Source organism: Struthio camelus, chromosome 3 (genome assembly GCF_040807025.1).
Source record: "Struthio camelus isolate bStrCam1 chromosome 3, bStrCam1.hap1, whole genome shotgun sequence".
In the NCBI taxonomy this organism is placed as follows: domain Eukaryota; kingdom Metazoa; phylum Chordata; class Aves; order Struthioniformes; family Struthionidae; genus Struthio; species Struthio camelus.
The window spans coordinates 36,827,836-36,846,837 of NC_090944.1; the positions used below are offsets into that span (position 1 = coordinate 36,827,836).

At 36.6% G+C, this 19,002-nt stretch overlaps 1 protein-coding gene across 6 annotated transcripts in view; it reads right to left on the reverse strand.

Moving 5' to 3' along the window:
- The window catches only part of KHDRBS2 (KH RNA binding domain containing, signal transduction associated 2), a 420,341-nt gene that overhangs the window by 254,577 nt on the left and 146,762 nt on the right, over positions 1-19,002 (reverse strand). For all 6 annotated transcript variants that reach the window (XM_068937467.1, XM_068937468.1, XM_068937466.1 and 3 more), the window contains exon 3: positions 15,157-15,273. In XM_068937467.1, coding sequence (XP_068793568.1) covers positions 15,157-15,273 — 117 coding nt within the window. The remainder of the gene's footprint in view (positions 1-15,156; positions 15,274-19,002) is intronic.

The following is a 19,002-nucleotide window of genomic DNA, read 5'->3' on the forward strand; positions in this document are numbered from 1 at the left end:
GCAGATTCATTATGCCGGCTGCTCATGCAGCTGAGAAAGAGAAAGGAGAAAATGGCTGAAAACAGACAAATCTAAAGGTTGCTATTTGCAGCACAGGAGTGGTAGAACATGTAGACTCATACAATCCTCATTATAAATTATCTGGTATCTGAATCATCAAGAGGACAAAACAAAGATTTTGATTCAGAGGTTCAACATCATTTTTTACCATGGGATTAGCCCGATGACTGAGCCTTCTACTTGTAACTAGTAAGAAAGTCTTCCATACTCCATTGTGTGAAGTCTGTAACAGACTCATTTTCATGAAGCATGTTTTAACAATTGCGGTAAAATACTTGAAAGAACAAACAAAAACATTAACCGTATTTGCAACAGTTGGGAGCAACAGTTTGGCCTGAAAACATGTGAAAGAGTAAAGCAGAACTATACATTATTATATAAAGTCAGACTACTCAGGAGTACACACTTGCTACATCAATTCAAATAAATGTAAAACATTATTTTTGGACTTTATATATGTACCTATGGATCAACTGTCTTCTTAATACCCAGAGACTCAATATAAGCCTAACGTCATATTCAAGCTGGAGACAATTATATGAATGGTCAATTATGTTTTTAAATAAGGAAAGAAGCCTTGCTGGCCATTCCCTATACCTCCCTACCCTGTAAAGTGACCTCTGCAGAAGGATTAACAACATAACACAAAAGAAATATCTTTCTTCTTTCCCTCTCATGCCAAATAAAAAGCATTTGGTAACAGACTTCTTCAATATAGCGGGAGATGAAATGCAAACTGTAGATGGACAGAAGAATAGAGCCCTTTTTTGCAGTAACAGTTTCCCACTTCAGCAATGACTCTTAAGTGAATTTATTCCCTACATCATTAATGTGCTGGAGGACCAAATAAAATATACACAACAAGCAGACATTTACTTTGGACTTTCACAGCAAGGGTTTGCAAGTATAGGAAGGGAGGAATGGCCTGTAATGGCCTAAATTCGATTGCTTTGTTGCAAGTGCAGCAAAGCACTTGCACGTTCCCAGGCTAAAAAAACACATGTTCTTAAGTCTTCTAAAAGTGGTTTATGAGATCAAGGTCTAGTGTTACGTGTCAGGGTAAGTTATAAAGACCTGGTTTCAAAGAAGCTTATAAGATAGTGTGAAAGGCAAAGGAAGGATAGTATATAGTGATCAGGGTAAGGCTTTGTATGCATATTTCAAACCGATATCCTTCACCTCCTTCCAGAGTTTTATAAAAATAGAAATTCATTCTTTTTTGGATTATAAATAGAAGCCACCTGATTTAAACCAGGGAAACATCTGACCTTATAAATAGGTAAAATATCACATCAGTAAAGAAAGGGTTTGGAAAAGAACCTGAAAGCCTTGAACGTAACCACAGATTTCCTTAAAAGTCATATGCATTCCGTAGGGATAACATTTCACTCCTAATCTGAATTTAGAAAACTTTGGATTTAATGCAATAACACGCAGCATTTGTAAAGAGATTTATAATTATCAATGAATTAATTCTTTGTAGAAACTTTTAAAGCAAATAGGAAAGTATTATTATCCTTCATTGTGGGGGAAACTAAGTTTCTAGGAAAGAAAGTCACTGTCACAGAGCCACACAGAGACGGGGAACTAAACCTAAAATTTAGACTTCTCCTGACTCCAAATTCCAGGTCCACATTGGATTCAATTCTTATTCACCTCCACGAGGGAAAAAAAAATAGCAATACTGTTTGGCAGGTTAATAACATAGCTTTTGTTTTTGTTGCCTATTCAAAATAATGATTGCCCAGAGCTGCATACTTGCTTTACTTTGACTACATTCAATAACACAGAAATGTATCTCATGATCAAGAGTTCTTGAAAAGAAACTGCTGTCAGAGAAAATATAAAATTAATATTTCTCTTTTTTAGGGAAGATGATAAGAAGGGAGTTTTTTGGTAAAATACGGCTACCAGCTGAAGCAAATGTCTGTAGAGATTTTCCTTAAAATTGTTACTGAGAAACCACAAATTATTGCAGATTGTATGAGAACTGTGCCACAATGAAGTTATAGCTATAAAGTTATATTGATTCAGGGTATATACATGAAGAAGGAATGCTATAGTATAAAAGTAATCAATCAGAAAAATAATCTAGAGACTAATCAATGTCTCTGAATAAGAGAACATTAATTCCTGATGGAGATATTACAAAAAAAATATTATCTAGCTTAGCTATCTAAATTTCACTCACTATCTTCTCCTATTGTGTTTATCACGGAATCGAATTTCAGAGGGCTCCAAAGAGCTGTTGCTCCAAGTCTAATTTTTTTCATTATTCTATTTAATTGTGTGCACTGTAATTTAATTTACTGTAATGCTGCCTCTATTGTGGCAATGCAAAATTCCTTGTAACAGGAGCCCATTAAAGTATATTAAAAGTATTTATCATGATCCTCAAGAGTATAGATAACATTATGCATGGAAAACTGGGATTTAACATAATTGCTGCAAATAATTCAAAACAGTTCTTTCTGCATTTATCTATATGTAAAACACCACGAACAATGATCGTAAAACAAAACCCAGCAAGATCAAACCTGGTCTTTATGCAGCCTCATGCAGATAAATAAAATACTCTGGAATATAAATCATTGCTCTGAAAAAGTATAGATGGAAAAAAACATCAGTGTAAAAAGATCTACAGTCCCCCAAATTGCTTTAAGCCATTTAGTTCATTTACTTCTTTCATTTATACGCTTCCTTTGTCTCTGGCTTTTTCTCTATCATCTCACATAAATGTTCCGCCTTTTCGTTTCAGAGTTTGCTTTATTTTTTTAAGAAAATTTATTGCTTGCCCCAAGGCCACTGAAGTCAGTGTTAGGACTCACACTGATTATGCCATTCAGATTTGACAATTGCCATTTTCAGGAGTGAGGAAACTCCCATTTGGTTGAATGGTCTCATAACCAAACCTTTCGCGCTAGTATATGGCACCAGAGCACCTGCGTGGATGGTGGCAACAGCTGAATTGCACCAACCTGCACCAAAGGATTCTCTGGCCCATGAGTACTAAGTGCCCTGAAATCCCATTACACCATTGGCACCGTTACCAAGGAAGATCACAGCTGAGTTACTGGGTAGCTTGTCTCTAATGCATACTATATGCATATACAGTTTTGATTACTTTTCTGTTGTAATCAGAAAACCTTATGGTATCCCATAAACAAAAAAATCCTGGTTTTAGGGCAAAACTTACTACATGGTTTCAAGTTGGCAAAACAGAAAATATATAATCTTTCACTTCTTTGAATAATTTTTTTTTTCCACTAATGGCCACCTTGACCCTTCCTACATTCCTTTTTTTCTAACATATTTGCTTTGTTTTCTGTAAAGTTTCTAGGTCTATCATCACTTTTAACTCAGAACAGAGAAAAAAAACCTTGAAATACTATCTGTGCATTCTGCTCCTTCGATTAGTTTAATTTAGCAGAAAGAGAAGAATGTGTCCCACCTTTTGAAAAAAGCAATATAAATCTCACAAATATCCTGGCAGAATTAAGAAATATGTAAGTCTGTTTTAACATCAGATGCGAGGGAGGAGATGAAGATTTTTAATATCACCACTGTGATGCATCAGTAATAAAACAGGGATTTTTCGGCAGCTGTTCAAAGTCTGATGTAATTCTTGTGTGAGAACAATGTAATTTTCTTAAGTATCAGCCCTAGAGTATGCAATTTTTAACACAAATTGCCCTCTTGGTAACTCAGTTTTGAAAATGTCATCACTAATTACATGGAAATTTCATACCACTTCATGAATCAATTTAGCAAGAAATATTTAAAGTGATAGAGCAGCTTTTATCTCTGCAAGAGGTCTAACAGCTCACCCTTTAGACTGGGACTTCAAGCTCAGAATTAACAGAGAAATATTTTGAGTTTGCATTTGAATTTCATTCCCTCACTCAGTAAAAGGCTGAGAGTGATTTCTTCCTCTCACTAGTCATCGGCAAAACTGCCCCTGGCTTCAGGAGTGCAAAAACTGTGCTTCTGGGACACTGAGAGTATAAAAGGAAATTTTATAGATTTCCTAATGAGTCAAAGGAGATAATTCCAAAAAATCTCAAATTTTATTTAAATTACAAGCATTACAAGTTAATGTTTAAAGGAGTGTCGCGCTTTCCTGAAAATTTTGTCTTTCCACCTTTGCATGAAACTAACCTACAAACTTTAATTTTTCTTCAATAATTAAAACAGATTAAGGCTCAGAAAAAACAGTAATCCTTATTTTTCTGCAGTCTTTCCAATTTAAAATAAAATATTTGACTTGCATTCCAATTTTCCATGTGTACACAGAAATATGTCTCTGTTATATAGCACCAGATCATGTCATCAAACACAAAGCATGCCAACAATTTCAGAGGCTTCAGTTCAGCTTCCTCCAATAAGCACACGCATGTGCAAATTGTTAGGCATTTGCTTGTGCAAATTGATTCCAAGGAATCAATTTGGTAACGAATGAGAAAGAATGTTTCCAAAATTTGTAATCTAAAATTTATAGTTCAAAAATTTGTTTCTGAGAAACAAAGAGGGCCTTCAAGTTTCTGAATTTGTTTAATTTAGGATTTATCTGTCATGCAGGGGGTTCACTTAGTACAACATCAGCTTAGCAACCTTCACTAACATCTATCTGTTACTGGTGACTCAGGGAGGAACTGACTAAGAGATGATGAAGAAATAAATATGGTACTTCTGTGACCCAGCAATTCCTGATTGCTATAACTTGGCTCTGGTAGTAGGCCAGATCTTGCACCAGTGAAAACAAGGTCCAGTCCTGGGGAAAAACAGCTACCTTGTTATCTGTGTCCCTTCCTCAAGGAAGGGAGACTCGGTACAGGTGAGTATTTACTTACATACAAAATAAGCTGTGTTAACTTGGGCTCTCTCTGCAATATTATAATACTTATTTTCATAAGTAACTTGTAAAAACCTGGTGACATAAGTCTGATTTCTTCACTCACAAATGACTTTCTTTCTTTTTTTAAATGCAACTAAAAAATTTTAACTAACTGCCATAAAGCTAAGAACAGTTTGCTTACGGAGAAGCATAAATGACTTCTCTAAGGGGATGACCAAGTACTGTATGTATATTCCTCTAGTGACCCAGAGGAAGATCCGGAGGAGAACTGGAACCCAAACGGGAATGGCAACAGAGGGCCCCTGCCCACCATCTTCAGATCTAGGTGCTGAAATGTAGGTGAGAGCTGATGGGCAGCACAAGCAGCAAGCCAGATCTGTTAGGGAAGACGTTTTTCTAGAACTTGGGAATGAAGAGACTCAGACAAGGTGGAATTCACTGCAGAGGAGATAAGTAGCTACAATGCCCCCCAAATAGGTCGACAACAATAATTTGGGGGGTTTTGAGGACATAGGATGATACTAAAATCTTTCTGAAGCATAAATGGTGGTCTGCTATTGATGCCTTTCTACAGCCTGCTTTGTTACAGGCTGCATGGATATCAGAACAGAAAAAAAAAGGAGGGGGAGGGGAGCATCATCAACATTTAGGACAGGGAAAGGATCTGGAGGCTTATTCAAACATGTTCTGAGAAGATGACAGGGTTATACCAAAGTGAAAGAACCATTACCGAATAATTTGGCGATAATCCAAAAGTAATATTGCTTAAGGTTTACCAATCTGAAAATAGAAGAAGTGCCATCCAGCAGGAACTGGCTATCAATCTCTAGAAACACTTAGGAAGTGGGTTAAGAAAAGAGCTTCAAACTTCAGAAGCGATTATGCATCTCTTGGAGAAAGAACAGTTGAATGTTAACTAGTGTAGGAATTTCAAACTGTTGACTGAGAAAGATGTTCCCAGCCACTGTGTTGAAGACTTCAAAAGGAATTGGCTAATATAGAATGAGTTACACCCAATCGTAAATTGCAGTTATATATCACACATACGCACATATGGACTGAAATCTTTCGTCAAGTCTGACCCCCTAAAGCAAGGTCAGAATGGCTGATCTGTCCAGCCAAACCAAAGGAAACCTGATCTTAACCTAGGAGGGATCAGGGAAAAAGAGCGTTTTCTCTGCTGCAAGTTGAGTACAAAGAAAAATGGGTCCCAAAACTCAGGAGGAGAAGACAGAGAAAATATCCTAAATCTTCTACACACAGATAAATGACACACCACCTTCAAAGGAAAATATGACACACCACCTTCAAAAGGAAAAATACATACAATGAGGAAACACATAAACTTGGCACAAAAGGAAACAAACAATGAGGAAACACATAAACTTGGCACAAAAGGAAACAAATGGACATTCTCAAAATTTTATAGGACAAACTGAAACAGCCAGGGGTTATTGTGTTGCAGTTCATTTGACACTGCATAACTTGAGGGATAAAAAGTAGCTGTTTTTCTGGCCAGGTTCCAAAATCCAAAGTCATTGGTCAATGATATTCAGGAGGTGCCCATTAACACAGAGAGGCTTTCTGATAGATAATCAACTAAGAATGCAAGATATCTCATTGATTAGGTATGCAGAAAGGAGACTCTGAATATCTGGAAGAAGCTACGCCAATAGGGCCAATTAACCATGTCTTGGCCTCAATGGCCTCACAATTTTGAGGAAAAGAAGTTAGAGCTTGTTCCCACCTCAGCCAGAGAGTAAGTGAGAGAGGGAACCAGTGGAAGCTACAAAATTTACCAAACAAGAGATGCTCCCATCTGCTAGGACTGTGATGCAAACAGATGATCCGAGGAAAAACATATTCTGAAAGAGTGCAGAGAGGGAGGAAGAAAATAACTTTCTCTTAAGAAAAAAGATTCTCTTTTCCCCCTTCCTGCACTCTGGGTAAATGGGAGTCTTTTAGAAGGAAAGAGAAGGAGCTGTTCTCTGAGAATGACCTGATTTGTACAGAAATAGTTACCAGAAAACACCAGGAGAAAGAGTTACTAGAAAACACCAGGACAAGGAAAGGAAAAGTACATGCTGAGTAGGTGGCTGGTAAGCTCTGGAGACTACTAGTCCTGCTGAACCTGCAAGAACTGATAGAACCTGAGAAAAACAAGAGGCTGCTAAGCAGCAGCACACACTGGCATCAATGTCGGGTTGTTTTAACTCGGCCCGCATCCAAGACGGTGGTGGCTGCTATATGCAGATGAAGACTATGGTATTATACACACACCAGATAGTACCTCTGAGGGATTTTCTGCACACCTACCTAGAAGCCATCAATCTGCCAGTATGCCATCCATTCCTGAGTATACAGTTGGAGTTGGTCTCCTACTTGTTGCTCTAATCAGGTAACTATGGATGAGTGTGAAAACGACTTGTGTCACTGCGTAAGTGAATGTTCCACGAGAACAGTTATCTGCTATTAGCAGTAACAGCTTAGAGAACAAAAGATGTTCTAATAAGTATTGGTTGCCATCTGCGTGGCAACCCCAGTTCCATCCTCTGTCAGGGCAAGGGAGTTTACAATATATGGGATATGACAGAAAAAGAGATTTTTCCCCAAGAAACTGCATTAGTTGAGCAACTGAAAGTTGCTACCGTATGAGTAACACTGGAGGAAATAGTGATATTTATCTACAGTCCTTTATTTTAATCTGTGCCTGCCAACAGATTTACGTTTTCACTGTATAAAGAGTTACTCTGTTCTTTAGAATTTTTGTCCAGTTTGTCCAGCTTTAGAGCTTGGAAGCCTCTGGTACCTTGTGCCATGCTCACCTGAAGGAAAAGTTGAGAGAACATAGATTAAGGTAGACTTTAAAGAGTTAACATTCTTTTGCAGATGATCTGCATTTGAAAGACTTCAGTTTCAAATATGGGGTGCTCTGTTTTTTGGTTTTGCTTGCATTTTTCTTTGCTGCTGTTTGTTATAGTTCGTGTGGCCTCACAGCAGTCAGTATGTGGGAAGTGGTGGGATGTAGGAAGAAAAAAAATGAGTTGCAGCAGCAGTAGCGTGCTGCTGTTGCTTCTGCTCATGTGTTGAAGGCATGTTGAGGGTCTAATCCTACTCTTGGTCCTAAACTGGCTGTTGGGGTAGAATGGCTGTAAACTCAAAGGTACCATGCAGATTGTAAAGATAATAATATAAGGTCAATAACACTTTTACACTCAGCAAAGGAAAATCCAACAGAAAAAAATTAAACAGGCAAGCACCAACTTAGTGCTTTAAAACTAGCTATTGATGCTTCTGGATGTGAGTCAGTTTTCTAAACTCAATACCACATATCATTATTCTATCTTTCCCTTAGAGATTTTACAGCTAAATATGACAGAGAAATACTTCAACAAAGTAGAAATATCTTATGTAATAAAGAAACATTTCAGGGGTTTTGCATAAAGTCCAGATCAAAACTCTCAACAGGCTGAAAGTAAACCTTTCAGGGTTTACTGTTTTAAAAGCTAAAATGAATTTAAAAGGGGTTCTGTTTTAAAAGCTAAAATGAATTTAAAAAGAAAACTTCATATTTCTATCTCCACCTGTAAGAGATGAAATCTCATGTTGACAGATTGAGCTTGACTAGCACAGCCATAAATTACAGTGAGCAACTACACTCGTGCAAGTGGAATGACACCAGTGTAACACTTAGTGCTACAGATCACTAGATGATTATTCTACTTCCTAGTGTTTTCTGTAATTTCTTATAGTTGTTCAGAATGTTGCCACAGAAATAAAATATTATATATGTAACCATACTGTTTAAATGCTTATAAAAGGTGTCCAGCAGTGACACTCAAAGGTTCTTGCAACTCAGGACAGAAAAGACACTTTTGTTTTGATGTTTTAGTAAAGCAGAAGGATTAGGAAACATAATACTCAGATCATCATCTCCTATGGATCGAACTTACAACTTTTTTCTTCCCTTTTGAGACATCTGAGCATTATTTATATAGTCTTCTTGGAAAATCAATGAGGTCAAGAGAATAAAATCAAATAATTTTCTCTCCAACATCAGGACACCATGCTCATGGTAGAAACTATCTAATGAAAAAATATATTGTGCTTCAAACCATAAAGTTACTGGGCACTAAGTTGTTTTTCATACGCGGACTCAACGCTGTAAGATACTTAAGTACATACTTAAAGTTTGCAGGATTGCATTCAGGGATCTTACCATTGTAGGAACAGACCAGTGTGCATTGTAATTCCCCCTTATTTTCAAACGTTTCAAATGTTCATGAGGTACTCACATAATATGCCTGTTGAAAACCACACCAAAGACAATACTTTAACCATTGACTCTAGACAGGTTCTCTCTGTGCTGACTTCAGTTGTTTTAAATCATTGGTATATAAGATACATATAAGATCTGCAAGCAGCAAAGGAAGGAAAAAGACATCAGTTGTCAAGAAATTCTTAACCTTTTTGAAAAGGAAAAATGAATGCAAGAAACCCAGTTAAACATGGCAGGCTGGGTGTCCAGTGGCAGTGGAATTTCTTTGGTGAACAGTATTTAATCTATAAATAAATGAAAGGTAGGTAGTTCCACTGCACTTAAAGTTTTCTTTGATAAAACCTTTCTTTAATAACTCTGTTAAATAACAGCTAAAATATGAAGAGGAAAGCACTTAAAAGCTCATCCAACAGCTGACAAAGATTCAGTCATGGACAAGTAGTTTCTTCTGCGATGTTTTCAAAGTTGCAGTGCCAGTTTATTCTCTTATTTCCCAAGTTTTATAGGAAAGAAACAGGACTTTAATAACAAGGTCTGTACTTGTACAAATGAATGTACAATGAAAGCTGTGAATAACAGTTCTGCTGAGTAATCAAGAAATACACTGACATGAATGGAAACTCCAAATGAGTTTATGAAACATCTTGCAAACAACTAGGATGAAACACATAAATGAGTGGAAGTTTAAAAAATGAGAGAAGTGGGTAACAAACAGAAAATGTGCAAAACACAAAGTGATGCTGACAGGGTTGCTCTCGGTAAAAAGTAAGACTTTAAATTAAGGTGGCAGTTATCTATCAGTATTCAGAAGACTTAACCCAAGCACTTATTTTGTCCTCCATGTGCGAATGGCAGCTTGTGTGCCATGTAGTAATTTACATTTTATCTTTCAGGATACATGTTTATTTCCAAATCATTTTTTTTTGTAAGTTCAAAGAAGATGTTTGGACTGCCTGTGATTACTGCAAAGACAACAGTTTCAGTTTAAACAGCTAACCTGCCTTGTAAGCAGTGCCTTGCAGATGATGAATAATGAGTTTTCAGGAAAAAAAAATCAGTTTAATATCCATTTCTCACTTTCTTAACAAATAGAGAAGCAATGAAGAATCTTTCTTTGAGTAAAACTGCAAATGCCATTCCAGAAAAATAATAACATTTTATTGTTCTTATGCTATTCAACTCTTTCAAAAAACTCCATTTAGGTTCATTTTTTAAATGAAAAAGTCCTTTCAAAACAAAAAGCGCAGGTATTTTATTCTGAAAATGTTGGAACTGAAATACTTGCACATTTATAGAGATTGTTTCACAACCCTTCTTTTTCCGAGGTATAACAAATAACTTAAAGATGTACACAGCTTTACAAGAAATAGCTTTTCTTTCACAAAGGACATATACCTGCCATATTCTTTCAAACCAGTCTTCCTCCTTTTCACTGTATATTTTTAGTTTTCTATGCCTTGTTTGCTATTTCAGTTATTAATCTGGGATCCTGAACTTATTTGTTCTCTTTTACTAACATTTTCTATACTAATTAATTCATGGTATCATGTGAAGTACAGTCATTCTAGGTAAAACTCCCTATATATGATCTTACGTACTCCAATATAGTCCACCTCTGAAAAAATATAATAAAAACATGTGAGATAATGAAGCAGACAAGTATTACGTGGCTGGACTATAATTAAAGCCTTTGACCAATTCTTACTGTTGTTATTGTTGCCATTGTTGCATTTGTTAAGCACCAGCAATGTGCTGAAGACTTTAAAAAACAGAATCATTTCCAGGTCTAATCCAGGACATTGTTATAGTAAAATCTCTATCAATCATATACGAAATTAAAGGTGAAGATCCATCACAGATCAGTGTACTGTTAGACCAGTATTTTATCTCCAGTCGATAGGAGATCCTTACGGAAAAGTAGAAGTAGAGCATTATATTGCTGATTCTTCCCTTGAATACACTCCATCCCAAACTCCAGCAAGCTGCAGTTATGTAATCCAGCCCTTAATGAAAGTTCTAATAATATCAGCGTGTTTATTTTATCTCTATCCCTAAATGGTCTTCATTTTCCTATGAAAATATTCTTCCACTGCATTAAATCATTGCCATTCGGTTTTCTCATATGCCATGTTCTGAAGCTGTGCCAAAAAATACAAAGACTAAGCTGGGTGTAATATGATTATTTCATGTCTATGTTTATTACATATTGGTGTATGATTAATCTGAATAAAAATCAAGAACACTGCTCATGCAGGGTGTATGGAGAAAGTGCAAGCCTCAAGATTTTCGAGTCTCCTGCAAAACTCTGCCAGAGAATAGAGTCTTTCTAGTATTTACTTTTGAGTAACTAACTCAAAAAATAGAAGTGCCTAAGGAACAGCACTACATATTTTCCTACTTTTCCTGAAGAGAATCCATGTTCTTTCTGCTATATTTTATGCAAAAGACCTATTTCAGCAAACTGCTTACGTTTTTTTAAAAAGCTGCAGTGAAAAGCATTTATTGTGTGGTTGAAAAGGAGTAAATCTACATCTATGTACGAAGACAATCAATTCATTCCACCTGTAATGAGATTTCTCTTGTCAGCTCAGTTTGATTATTTACTTTTATAACTGCCTCCCATGCTGTGTGGAAAAAGAAGAAAAAGAAATGAAAAAGAATCAAAACCCAAGAAACTTAACATGACTGCATTTAACCTCATCACTGCCTGTTCAGAAGAATGTCTTTGCATATTTATAGCACTACACTACTACAGGAATGAAGCGCTTTAATGGCACCCTATAAGTCAGCAAGATAATGAGAGGTCTCAGTTTGGAAACCTTGCTATTTCCACCTGTCATGAAAATCCACTGGAAACTGGCCGTACTCTTACAACAGGCACCATTCACAGGGATCACGATACTATGATCATCTGGTTGAACGATACCTTCTCTATAATTTAAAAATAACTGGAGTTATTTAGCTATCAAATATTTCAAAGTTTAGCTACTGCCAACGTTAAAAGTATAGTTTTCAGTTCAAACCAAAACTCAGCATCAGTCTAGTGGTAATGTAACTTCCCAAGATAGAGCTTCCTCTCCTGCCAGAATTCTGTAGCTCTTTCCCCTTACGCTGTGTTGGTTGCAGAAAACTGGACTTCCACTAAATGAGCAGGTAGTGTAAGCTTAAGCCAAAAAAGGTTTAAGTGCTCGTGTTAACCATGTTGATCTAGAAGAATCATTGCAATTTTCCTTATATTTGCAAAAACATTCTGCAAAACTGTTGCAGTAACATTTGAGCATCCATTCAGCAATTTCTAGCACAACTCTCTGTGACAAGTATATAATCTCAGTGGTATATAGTGCACAACTGGAGTTGTTCATAATATTCATTTTAAGCTACTTGCATTGCCTCTTCAAATTAATCTATCCTGTTCATGCTCTGTAGGCATAGCTGATACTCAGAAAACTCAAGTCACTCTTAAAAGTAATTTCTGAGGGTCTAGAAAGGAACAGCCCAAATTTTTCAGTCCATGGAATTTACTCACTGATTTCTTTTTCAAGGATAAGGAAAGCCTGAAAAGCAGATAAACCTCCCTTCATAGATTCTACTTTCCAGAATTGGAAACTGCCCCTCCACATGCCCAAAATTACAGAGTATGTCCGGAGTGGTTTACTATAGAGCCAAACATTTGCATACCATCATTTTGGCACCAAAAAGACTCAAATCAGTGGATCAGTTGTTTTTGAACACTAAGAATCTAAGAATTTCAGGCAGAAATGTGTTTAGTCTTTTCCAGCAGGCCTGTCACTGAAATTGTGTCTCTGTTGCTCTGATCCAGCTGAGCAGCCAAAAGCATTGGGCTGGGCAGGGGGAGCACACATCCCTGCCGTCTGTTTGGGAAGGGTTATGGCCTATGGCATAATGTAGACAGCTTTAAGGATATTCTAGTTTACAGAGAGAAATTACACAGAATTTTCTTGAAAATTCCTCCAGAAGGGAGACTCATTAGGTAATGGTCCCAAATTTGTTTCTAGTATGGTACAACAGAACAAGAATAAGCCTCCAGGCTCTGGTAATTTGTATTACAATTGATAAAAAAAAATCAAAAGTGAGATTAATGGGCTTATTTTATGCTAAGAAAACTATTTTAACCAAAGTAAGTTGTACTTGGCCTTGCCATGTAGCAATTTTAGACCATTATTTACATTCACACTCAAAGACCAAGGTCTCAGACCAGAATGTCCTCTCTGAAATACTAATTGTAACGATTTATCCATCACATCCTGTCTCTTTCGCTTGGAACTGGTAAGAGTGATGTTCACCAATCAGATAATTCTCATTTCTCACTCCAGCTGCACAGAGATTTTGTTTTTCTTTCAGTAAGTAGTGTCTAAACTGGATTAAGATAACAGTCACTTACAAGAACACTTCTACAAGAGCTGCTTTAATCACTGCCATATTTAACATCATTTTACAGTGCAACTTAATTTTTTACACCATTCTCATATGAATGAATTTCCATGAAATTCATGTTTAACTTCTGATTGTTCTTGAGGCCTAAATATTCTGTGAAGAGGAAAAAAGACCCCTGAATTCTGCTGACATATTCAGGACCGAATGTAATAACTGGCACATTGGCACTGTTCTGTATGATCAGATGACATTCAAATTAAGATGAGTGACCGATCTCAAAACCAGATGACTTAGTCTTTCTGTTTATGTGATTAAACATCTTTATCCGCTAACAAGCTCTTCACACTTCCTTGCCTGAGCAATTGCTGCTCTTGGCGATAATAATCCGAGTAGGTAGCTGAGAATGGAGCTGGCAGATGCCATACAGATGCACATTACTGCTACTTAGTGGAATACACATTCATTCATCCAGGGAGTCATTTTTTATTGTTCCAGGAGCAAGCCAAAAGTCATAAAATATTTCACTTGTCAATAACTAAGAATAAAACTTGTACTGTAATCAACATTTATTATCTTAAAATTCAGTGTTCAATAGATAATTGAAGTGTCTTTATGTCCAATGTCAAAAACAAACCTCTGCAAAAATGAAATACCCTGTGTATGCCTAATTTGCCCCTTTTTTATTTTTGAATATTGCAGATGAAGATCTCATATTGCAAGTGTGACTGGTGATCACACTGGTGATCATAAAAATGATAACATCTCGATCGGCTTTTCCTTTATTCTGGCACTAGTTTGTATTTCTTTTGCTGTTGTAGCTACTGAGATGAATGATAGAGGTGACAGAAGGGAAAACTGAGTAATGCACAACATTACTAAAGTGCAATATAAAATAGAGTTCAGTGAAATTAGCAGTCATTATTTCTGCGTTGACCGTAATACTGCTGTTCTACAGACTGTAAAGTAAGATGCCACAATACAATCAATGCTTGTTCTTTGACTCTGATTTATATGAAGTCAATTTACTTGGTAAATAATTACTTAAGGTGCAACAACCGGGTAGTGATTTTTTTTATCTGTAGTGCATTTTTAAGTACCATTCAAGGAAAACTTCTATTTCATTGTCTTTTGTAAATCTCTTCTGTTTATTGTTTCTTTAGGGATATGAAAAATTTTTAAAAGATTAATATTTATTACAAGAAGAGAAAACCTATTAATGCACATTAATATTACAGCAGTAATCTTTAAATAAAATTTCCTTAGGATAAATGCAGTTTTTCAGAACAAATAAACTTTAAACTGGTTTCTCTTTCAGGTAAATTAGTCAAGAACAGTGGTATTGTGGCAACTGTGGTGGTCAAAGGTTATATGGAAGCAAGGTTTGTGTACTAGACAAAAGAAGATACTATTCAAGCAATTCATATAATAGAAACTGAAAAAATCAAAATCTTTGGAGTCAGAGTCTATTCATTGGGTCATTAATATGGACACATGTAATCTAATAAAATAGACCAGTTAAAGTAAAAGTGCATCAGCATTAATTACAATCAGAATTCAGACCCAGTACCTTAGCTTTATCCCTCATGGAGCCTTTCCCCAGGATAGACATTTTTGCGCCTGTCTCTTCTTGCAACCTCTTCAAGGAGTTTCCTCTTGGTCCAAGCAATTTCCCGACAAAATTGAACTAGAAAGCACATAAGAGAACTATTTTAGACAAAGAGGCATTTTTTCTAAAACTTAATAAATCTTCGTAAAATCTGCATAAAGGAAAAAGGTTTACTTTCCCTTTAAAGATTATTATTACTGAGTTCTGGGCCGCGCTCATTGGGATACAAGTTTGGAGAACTGAGGTATCCTCTCACCTAGAGCTAAAGGCAGCTAAAGCATTCATGGTTCATACGAGCCCCAGGAAATTCCTCTGTAGCAGAAAAATGGCCGGGGGCTCTGGAGGTGCACATCCATTTACTTCTGTTCCTCCACGGCTTTATTCCTCCAACTCCACTGTCTGTTTGGATCCTAGCCCTTTTTGTGGTTGTTGATTTTTGCAGCTGCAGACCCTTTTGTCTGAATAGTGTGGCTGCTGAGCTGCTGAATGTGGGGTGAGGTAGGAGAGGGTAGGGAAAGTCAGGGTTGGTGACCACCAGGATTAGGAACAGTCGTTCCTGCCCCATCGAAGGGGGCAGAATTTAACCTCCTCTTGAGCTTCATTCCAGTGTCTGTACGATTTTATGACCATATGGATTACTAAATAAGGTGACAACATGTACCCCACAAACACAGTAATACAGATGTGCACAACCTTTGAAATTAATATAATGTACGTTATGCCATCATGTTACAGATATTTTGTGTTAAACACACAGTGGACATAGCGCCCTGCCAAACAGAACATTACCAGCTATTAAGTTCGTTAGACAAAAAGCAGTAAGCGAAAAAGTGGTGCAAACTGCATCGTGGGGCACTCATTAGCAAGGTAAGGAAAATTTTGCTGTATTATTCAAACACTGTATTCTTTACCATGGGAAGAAACCAGCATGTTCAGTTATTTCCACATATGCACACGGCACAGGACAGGGCCATTTGGACAGAACGACCCAGAAAGCTCCAGACAAAACGAGTAGCAGGTCCTAAAAGTTTCCAGTAGTTTACGAATTATTTAGAAAGTTTTAATTCTAAGAAAGGTGCTCAACATGGGACACTCAGTCAAACCAAGCCTGCTCATCTGAAAGCTGACTCACAAAATAACCAAGATGTCATATACTGCATTAATATCTATACATATATACATATATGTACATTAAGCTATTAATCTGTGTTAGAAGGTATAGGCAAAACTGACAGAATGAAGAGAACTGAGAGAATTCTTTTCCTGAGTTAGCCAGGTTTATTGGTAAAATAGCGTATTCCGCAATGTTAGAGCTTTAGATGGATTTTAAAGGACTGATCTTTTACATACTGATTTTAAAATAAGTGCCGTTTGTGTACTGGCTTCAAATACCTGTTTTGCCAGTAAGTGAGCAAATCACACAAGCAATAGATTACTACAGATATTCAGATTATTTTCTGAAATGATTTTGAAGAGCATTGGATTTTGACTGACACGCTGCTAATATTCTTAAGCACTGGAGAGATCATGTGACGCATACCATATATTGCGGCTCTCGTACGAAGAGGAGATACGTCTACATGAAAATTAGAAGGCAGAAAACTAAATAAAGCAGATGCTAACATTATTTCAACACCTAATAGCAAAAAAAGGGAATAGTCTATTGAGTAACAACAATTTGTTTCTTCTGTAATCAGTAATCTCTTCAATTTATCAAGTTCTACGCTTTCTCAATCTTTTAAAAACTGTATAGCATAGTGTCTTCAGAATCAGTTTGGGAACCTTCAGTGCTTGTTTAGTACGTTTCTAAATTACGTTCAAGGCTGAACAGAGAGCTCTGGCCTGTCTTTCAGTAAAGAGTTAGCTTAGTCGAGGAAAGAGGTGTGTAATTGCTTCGGCATTTCCTTGCTTTTATTTTGAGAGCAGTACTAGAAGAAAAAAATGGGAAAAAAAACATGACAAAGAGAAACCTCAGTCAAGCATTCAAGGATATGTTATTGTCAAAAAGATTCCTGAAGGACTAGTAAGATGGCATAACATACTTTGTTTTACCCTACCTCCTATTTTAAATTTAATCTAAAAAAAAAAAAGTAAAGTGGGGAAATATTCTTATTTCCACTTTAGCCAGAAAGAAAATAAGACACAAATGGAAGATTTGATTTATATCACAAAATAAAGATATATCAAACATATTAAAAACACCCAAACTCAGAATTAAGCCAAATAGCCTGGAACCCAGGCTGACTTTCAGTCCTGTGTCTTAATTACAATTTATTCCTAACTTCCTTCAGATATTGGTTAAACCATCAAAGAAAATAAAAGAGACATAGCACTTCTAATATGTAATCACAGGAAAAATAAACACGTAAGCCCAAATCTATTGCCACCTAAATTCATATAACCAATTTCAGCAACACAAAATGTCTAGGGGGAAGTAATAAGTTGTGAAGCTGAGGTAAAACACAGCAACTTTTCAAGCTCAAAAAACATTTTTCAAGCTTGTGTGCTTGCAAATTTTTCCAACTTTTATTTGTTGATTTAATAGACGTTATCAACCCTTCCCATAAATCCTAACTCCTCTGAATTATCATGGCAATACCACTATATCTTGAAACTCCTCCTTCCAGGCCCAGCTTGCCTTGCTAGCTTCAGACAATTGTTAAATTTCACATGAAAACAAACAGACCCACAAACCTAACAATGAGGAAGGAATGGCATGGACTGAGTTTTGACTTTAATCCGAAACCACACGCTAGCCCTTGGACTTAACCCCTCGACTGCACATGGAGGCTAGTAGAGAAGCTGGAGCAAACGCTCGAGCTTCCCCATCTCCTCATCTCTCCAGTGGGTAGACAGACTCTGTTGGACTGTGGCTCTGCACCCCATTCACAAGTTACAGCAGGAATATTTTTTGTGCCACTTGTATTGCCCCAGTGAGAATAGATCCAGACAGAGTTTATGCTGTATCCTTTCAGGGTCTCTAAGCATTAAGAAAAGCTGCCTCTGGTGAAAGAGCAGTACCCTAAGTTTGGAGAAGAACGCTATGAGGAGACCAGCCAGAGCTGGGCCGAGTTTCTTGTCTGACTACAATAAAACTACCAAAAATACAGTCTATGAAGATTTATGCTGAACACTTACATTTAAACACTTCATAAACTATCCAATAATTACCTTGAAATATTGCTGCAAAGGAGCGGTATGGCCAGCATAAACTACGTATAAAGTGGATTTTAATCACTTCATAGGAAATAAGTGGCTGGGGATTTTAATTCTATTGATTAGGTAGCAGACATGCATTCACACTTCACCTTCTCAATACTTTCTGAAAACACACATCAGGAAGCAAGCAGTAACTTACCACTGAATAACTGAATGGCTATTAATTGGGTTTGGCTGAAAGTGCCAGAAAAGCCAGTGTGCTCTGTCAGAAATTCTGCCATTCCACTTGTTCTCCAAGCATCATTAAGTTACAGTGCTACTGGCTATCCTTAGCATCACTTTGCTTTTACAAAACTCCCACAAGGCTGAAAATATTGTTCTGTTATCTTTCAATCAATAATTTATGATAAATGTTAAATGTTTTATGTTTACGTTTGGGTAAAAACAGCATACAAATAACAGAAAGTTTCACTTCAGAAATAATCGTTAAGAAATGTGAAGCACAACTTTATTCCTCCGCTTATTTGTTTATTTATTTATTAAAATATGCTGGACAAGAACCTGAGCAGAACAAATTTTAATATTAGAAATCTTAGCTTCCAAACAAATGTGGCTGTTCTGCACCTGAACTATAAACAAATAGTGAAG